The sequence below is a fragment of the Myotis nattereri genome (assembly GCF_964212035.1).
Source record: "Myotis nattereri genome assembly, chromosome: 9".
Taxonomy (NCBI): Eukaryota; Metazoa; Chordata; class Mammalia; order Chiroptera; family Vespertilionidae; genus Myotis; species Myotis nattereri.
In genome coordinates, this window is record NC_138084.1 from 17450157 (window position 1) to 17457506 (window position 7350).

The 7350-nt window shown below is 41.3% G+C and overlaps 1 protein-coding gene across 1 annotated transcript in view; it reads right to left on the bottom strand.

The window, feature by feature from the left end:
• Positions 1-7019, bottom strand: part of CELF1 (CUGBP Elav-like family member 1) — a 33646-nt gene extending 26627 nt beyond the window's left edge. The window contains exon 1 of the mRNA XM_081099702.1: positions 6871-7019. Coding sequence (XP_080955828.1) covers positions 6871-6941 — 71 coding nt within the window. The 5' untranslated portion in view covers positions 6942-7019. The remainder of the gene's footprint in view (positions 1-6870) is intronic.
• Positions 7020-7350: the final 331 nt, after the last annotated feature.

A 7350-nucleotide genomic window follows, 5' to 3' on the forward strand; every position in this document is an offset into this window, starting at 1 on the left:
TGAGAAGCACTTCTAGAGCACAGCAAGTTATGGGCGTGCAGGAGGCAGCTGATCAATGATTCTCTCTCATCATTGATGTTTGTATCTCTCCCTCTCCCTCTCTGAAATCAATAAAAATATAAAATAAAAAAAAACATATAAAAGTAACCACTGCAGCCCTAACTGGTTTGGCTCAGTGGATAGAGATAGCATCAGCCTGTAAGCTAAAGAGTCCTGGGTTCAATTCCAATCCAGGGCATGACCTTAGTAGGCTTGATCCCCAGCCCTGGTTGTGACACGTGCAGGAGGCAACCAATCAATATGTCTCTCTCACATCAATTTTTTTCTCTGTCTCTCTGCCTCCCTTCCACTTTCTCTAAAAAAAAAGAAAACCACACACACACAAAAAAAACCCCCCAAAATGTACTAGTGCATTAAAAAAGTCATCTGGGACAAGATGCCCAGTGTGATATGCCCCACAAGGATCCCACATCGTTCAGGTATGGGATTTATATGCCACTAAATCCATTCTCATATTTATGCCTTACCTCCCACCGATGGAGAGCTCCTTAGGATTTTTTACACCTGCTCAAGGACCAATGCATTCAGCAACCCTCTGGAGAGGGTTGTCTATAGTATATCTGTCATTTCTCTCTCTTTTTTTCCTTTTTTAAATCCTCACCCAAGGATATTTTTTCCATTGTTTTTAAATAGAGTAGGAGGGAGCAGAGAGAGAGAAAGAGAAACATCCACGTGAGAGAGACACATCGATTGGCGGCCTCCCAGACTCACCCCTACCAGGGCTGGGGATTGAGCCTGCAACCAAGGTACGCACCTTTGACCAGGAATTGAACCCGAGACCCTTCTGTGGACAGGCCGATGCTCTAAACACTGAGCAAAACCGGCCAGGGAAGTACCTGTCATTTCTAAAAGGCAAGTCGATAGAATTCTTATCTTCTGTGGAGGTACTGAACTGGGAGTAAGATGGAAGAGAGGAAAAGTAGGGTCTGCAGCAGTGAGGAAAGAAGGGAGATAAGAAGGCAGCCAGTATTTTAGGGGAGAGGCATGGCACCAACCCACCTCTATGTTCTGCTTCTGACAGCAGAAGCAATAATGGCAGCAACTGGCAAATCATAAAGAATGAGAAACTGAGTCGCCCCAGCTGATTTGGTTCAGTGGATAGAGCGTCAGTCTGCGGACTAAAGGGTCCCGGGATTGATTCCAGTCAAAGACATATGCCTGAATTGCTGGCTCAATCCCAGTAAGGGGTGTGCAGGAGGCAGCTGATCAATGATTCTCTCTCTTTGATGTTTCTATCGCTCTCTCCCTTTCCCTTCCTCTCTGAAATAAATTAAAAGAAAAAAAAAAAGAATAAGAAATCAGGACCAGAGGTTGCCTTGTCTACCTGATTCTTCATGAAACATGCTATAGGAAAACAGAGTAGAGAACCAACTTGGAAGATAAACAGGGAAGGGAAAATAAAGTTTTATTTTCAAAGCATGTATCTAGTCAAAATTTCTAAACTCCCTTTTCTCTTTCTCCTATCTTTACTCATCTTGAAACTTCCCAGTCCAAACCCAGCTCAGAGGACAGAGCTAATGTTCTGTCCCACTTCCTTCCCATCCCCAGGGCCCTGCTGATCCACTGGCTGGCAGGAAACCTAAAACCATGACCTACGCTCAAAACAGAAAGAAAGGCCTGACCAAGAGAGTTCCTCTACAAGTGCACTGAGCAAGACAATAGCCACTAGCCACATGTGGCTATTTAAATTTAATTTTAAAAATCCAGTTCTTCAGTCACACTCTTGTAACTAGAGGACACTGCATAGGACAGCAGAGATACAGAACATTTTTATTATCACAGAAAGCTCTATTGCCCAGCACTGCTCTAAAGAGCCTGGAACTGGTTAACAGAAACAGGCAGTTAGTGGTGAAGTCAGAAGTGGGAAAGGTACAACTAGAGATAGTATGAGTTAAGTTGACAAGATAACAGGGCAGTGGCTAGAGATGACAGGGTCATGCTACAACATAGATGAAGTTCAAAACAAAAGGCTACATGTTGTATGATTCTTTTTATGTGAAATATCCAGAATAGGCAAATCTATAAAGACAGAAAGTAGACAAGTGGTTCCCTACGAATGGGAGTAAAGGGTGGGGGGAGAGAGGGGAGGGCATGGTTGCTAATGGATACAGGGTTTCTTTTTAGGGTGATAAAAATGTTCTGGAATTAGATAGTGGTGATAGTTGCACAACTTTATGGATATCGTAAAAATCAATGTCTGTACGATTTAAAAGGGTAAATTTTATGTTATGTGAATTATATACTAATAAAATAGAGAGACAGAGAAAAGGAGTGAGGAATCAGAAGACAGGCTGGAAGGGCAGGGGCAAGGCAAAGAAAGCTGTGCTGTAACCAAAGTTATAGAGCAGATGAAGAGTATTAGCAGCAGCACATGCAGAGAGCAGAACATTTAGAGAGCAGAAATGAGGCAGAAAAGATCATTTCCAGGTCTTCCAGCTGCGGAGTTTCTGATTATATTATAGCCCAGCCCACATGTGTCCTTACAAGAAAACCCTTAAATACTACCTTCACATCTGTTTAAAAACCATTTCGAAACCCTTTCATTACTCATTTTTTGCTCTCTCCTTCTTTCTCATTACCTGTTAACCCCCATTGTGTAAATACTTGTTGCATCCCAGTCTCTAGCCACCACCCACTTCTACCAGGTCCCTCTGGCTCACATACTGTACTATGAAAAAACCGGCAAAAGAACATCGTAATAAAAAGGACCCAGAAACACTGGCCTAAATTACTTAGCAGCTGGTTCTCTAGTAAGAACAAGACAGAATGTGTCTTTGCTGGAAAAAAAGTAATTTTCATTTGGATAAAGGGAGCTCTTCCTATGTTAGTTGAGGTATTAGGTACTAGAAAAAGCTATCAATAAAGGTTTTTAAGACATCACTCAATAATAGAACAGCCAACAATCTGCTTGTAAAAGTTTTCAACCTTTTCCCTGAGGTATGGAGATAATGCCTGGAGTGTCTATCTCTGTAATCACCTCTAATTATAAAAAAACTCACAGGGCTTATCGTTCATTCAAACTTATTTTCCAAGTTCCTACAATGTGCCAGGATAGTACACACTATAAGGGTCTATTAAAGTGGACAGAAATTGTTCACTCACTAGAGGCAGTGGCACTGAACAAAAGGAAGGACGCAACTATAATACCCAACAAATGCTTTAGCAAATGAATAAAAGTTCTGTGGGGGGAAAGTGGCTAACAGTCCGGCCAATGTGGATCAGTGGTTGAGTAGCAACCCATGAACCAGGAGGTCATGGTTTGATTCCTGGTCACGGCACATGCCTGGGCTGTGGGCTCAAACCTCGGTAGGGAACGTAGGGAGTGTGCAGGAGGCAGGCAATCTGTGATTCCCTCTCATCATTGATGCTTCTATCTCCCTTCCTCTCTCTGAAATCAATAAAAACATATTTTCTTAAAAAATGGCTAATAGTTTTATTTTATTTGGAGGGGGAAGTATGTGCAGAAATTAAAGGTGAATGGACTAAGCAGCTGGGAAAAGTGCTATACAGCACAGAGGTATGAAAGCCTAAAAGGTGATGAGGAAATGGTAAGGACTTCAGAAGGAAGAGGAGAGAAGATTGAGAAAACATTAGAAAGTTAGAAAAAAGAACTTGAGAAAATTAGGAGTAGAAAATAATCTAAAATATTAGGGGGGGGGGGAATATGTATAAATGAAAATCGATAAGAATAAAGAAATAGGTTAGAGAGACCAGTGAGGGGCTTTCCATATTATACTGAAAGAACTGGACTTTAACCCAAGATTTTTAAACAAGGATCACATCTGTCTTTTAAAAGACATTTGGCAATGATCTAGAAGATGATGATATAAAGTGAGGAAATATGGAGATCAGGAGGCTCTTGAAAAAAACTAGCTCCTAAAATTAGGAAACAGTTGAAACCGGTTTGGCTCAGTGGATACAGCGTCGGCCTGCGGACTGAAAGGTCCCAGGTTCGATTCCAGTCAAGGGCATGTACCTCGGTTGCGGGCACATCCCCAGTGGGAGATGTGCAGGAGGCAGCTGATGGATGTTTCTCTCTCATCGATGTCTCTAACTCTCTATCTCTCTCCCTTCCTCTCTGTAAAAAATCAATAAAATATATATATATATATATATATATATATATATATATATATATATATATATATTTAAAATTAGGAACCAGTCCTAGGCAAAGCTGAGAAATCTGGGGGGCAGAATCCACTAGAACTTGGAGATCACTCCATCAAGGAGATGAGGAAGAGGAAGAAGTTACCAATCACTCTTGGATTCTAGTGTAGACAATATGAGGGATTGTTTTTGCGTGAGGAAGCCTTCAGATGGAGATATTCAAACTAAGTCAGAGAGCTCAGGGGACACTTATGGAATACATACAGAAATCTGAGAATCAGAAAAGCACATTAGCACCCCCTTAAGCAATGGGAGAGCTAAGAGAAAAGACCTAAGATACAACCCCTGGAGAACATCCATGTCTTACAGTGCATGCAAAGTAAGAGGAACCAATGGAAGCTGGAGTGGTCAAAGCAGAATCAAGGACATTGTTATATGTGAGAAAAGGCACTAGGGGTCCGGCCCCAGGGCCCAGAAATTTCTAAATAAGATACGTTGCTAGATCACACTCCCAGGCAATATCTCTTCAGAGGTAAAAGCACTGAGGTCAGGCCTCCTGCTAAAGTCGTGCAGGTGCAAAGGGCTTACAATCCAAGAAAGGGGTGGCAAGCACACACCTTCTCAAGAACTTTCTTCTTCCTAACTGTATGGTGTGTGTTTTGGTATATGGTCCACTGAGGCCCAAGGACTTGCAATAATGAGAACGGATGGGTAACTCTGCTCAATGACAGCTGAGGCCTGGTCTAAGGGGTAAAAATAAGAAGTGTATCATTAAAATTGCATTTTAGGCGCCCAGGTTGACACCAACTCTCCTCAGGCAAGCCAGTTTTACCCCCTCTCAACTGAGTTTCTCATCTGTAAAATACGGGCAATAGCCTATGCCCAATTAACCTCAAAAATCTTTTGTGAAGATACAGGACTAAAGCAGATGTGAATGCACTAGGGGAAAAAAAATGATATAACAGTCTACTCCCTGATTACCTCTATTCAGAATGGCCTACATTCAGCCCATTAGTTCTCAAACGCTGGTGTACATGAAAACTACATGGGACATCGTTAAAATACAGATTCTTAGACCCTACTCCAGCATAAGAACATCTTTGCATGGGCCCAAGAATCTGCAATTTTATATTCCAGGTAATTTCCATGCAATGTTCCATAGCCAGCCTTCATGGGATGCTGAATCAGTCCAACCTTTTAAAAGATGAGAAAACAGACTGAGGAAAAATGCTGTATCTAAGGGTTAAATACTAGGTAGCAACAAAGCAGAGAGAGAAAGTGTTACAATGAAAGATAATTTGAGCCACAGAGTCCTATTTCTAGGGACCATATATCTGGTACATGGGAATGTTTTTATTATATAGTTAATCTTTATAATGATGCCATTCACTGATTTCACCTGTTATCTACTCTCATAAAAAGACCTAAATAACTTATTTTTGGAGACTACAGGGAAGGCATAGGATCTATTTCAAACAAGCAAGTCAACTAACTTTGAGGACCACTAAACTATTCCATGAAGAGCTATTCTGAATCTATTATCCACATCAGTTACACCCAATCCCAGGGTAGCCTGATTTGCATGTGGAGGCCTAAACTCAGACTTGTAACTATCCCATTATCTAGAAAATATTCTACCATTTAATATTCTTGGCTTTGAATAACTTAAGACTCATTTACTTGAGGTCCCAAATACTCTGAAGCCTGGTTAAAGTATCTGAAATCAGGAGTTATAAATGTGTCCCCTACAAAGCCCAGCAATTCAGATCCCCTGTAGCTACAACTCAGGGCCAGGTTAGCGTGTACAATGAATGGCAGTGTCACTTCTTAAACAAGTACTGCAAACTAATGAGCTTCTCATCCCCATGTTCAAAATTTATTTGGGCAAATTGCCAATCAAAATTTATCTAATTGGGAGGGTGGGGGCATCTGATATCTCCCAAATCATGTATTGTGTTGCATTTTCAATTAGATTGGGGTGTGTGTGTGTGTGTGTGTGTGTGTGTGTGAAAATCCAGAATTACAGTTTACATGGCAATATAGCATCCTGCATACACTACTAAAACCATCCTCTGTAATGAGTCTAAGAATTTCATTATTAAAAATACCTTCCCAAAAGATTCTTTGAAATTACATACCCAACCTAAAGCAATAAAATTACAGTTAAAAACAAACAAACCTCAGAACCTATCATATGGGAAAATATTATAGCTTGGAGGGACAGGAGCCAACACACTTGCTGGTCATAGACCAAATGTACCCTCTTGTGTATAGAACTTCATTATAGCTTTGAGGAAACCAGCAGTAATGAGACAGAATCAGACTCTAATAGATAAAAACAATAGCCCTAGCCGGTCTGGCTCAGTGGATAGAGTATCGGCCTTCGGACTAAAGGGTCCCTGGTTCGATTCCGGTAAAGGGCACATATCCAGGTTGTGGGCTCAGTCCCCAGTAGGGGGTGTGCAGAAGGCAGATGATCAATGATTCTCTCTTATCACTGATGTTTCTATCTGTCTCTCCCTCTCCCTTCCTCTCTGAAATCAATAAAAATATATATTAAAAAAGAAAATAACAATAGCGTGGACTTTGGCTTCCTCACCCAAATGTTTCTTCTTAAGGAAAAGAACCAGTTACGTTAAATTACAAAGAAAACAACCCAGTTCCTCTGCTTATAAAAAATTAGACAACAAAAATACTTACACGGGACTGGAATTCAAAGAGCAATGATCCACCATCATTTCTGGAAGGAAATCCAACTTAAACGCAGCCATCACCTCACTCTCCCCTTCAGAAGCCAATGATAATAACTTGCTGCACTTGTCTGATCCACAAATACACACAGCTTTAGCTTCCTGGGCCCCACAAAAAACACAAAGTGGAAACAGGAGCTCAGGGAAACCAGCAGTAAGTGCCACAGAAACAGGCAGGACTGGGGAAGGGAAAGGGAGCATTGGATTAAAAGGGGGATGTGACCATGTGAAGGGAGGCTCAGCCCTGCACACAATGAAAGTGCTGATGCACCAGGCTTGTTTTGTGTGATTTTCCCTGGCAAAGCAGTACTAAGTGCACTGTCAGATAAACAGAGTGTCAGATCCATGAAGATAGCAGTGGCTAACAGAGCAGAAGAAACACAAACTTGTTTCACATCTTCCAAAGTCCTCTCCCTGCAAATTAGTTTGA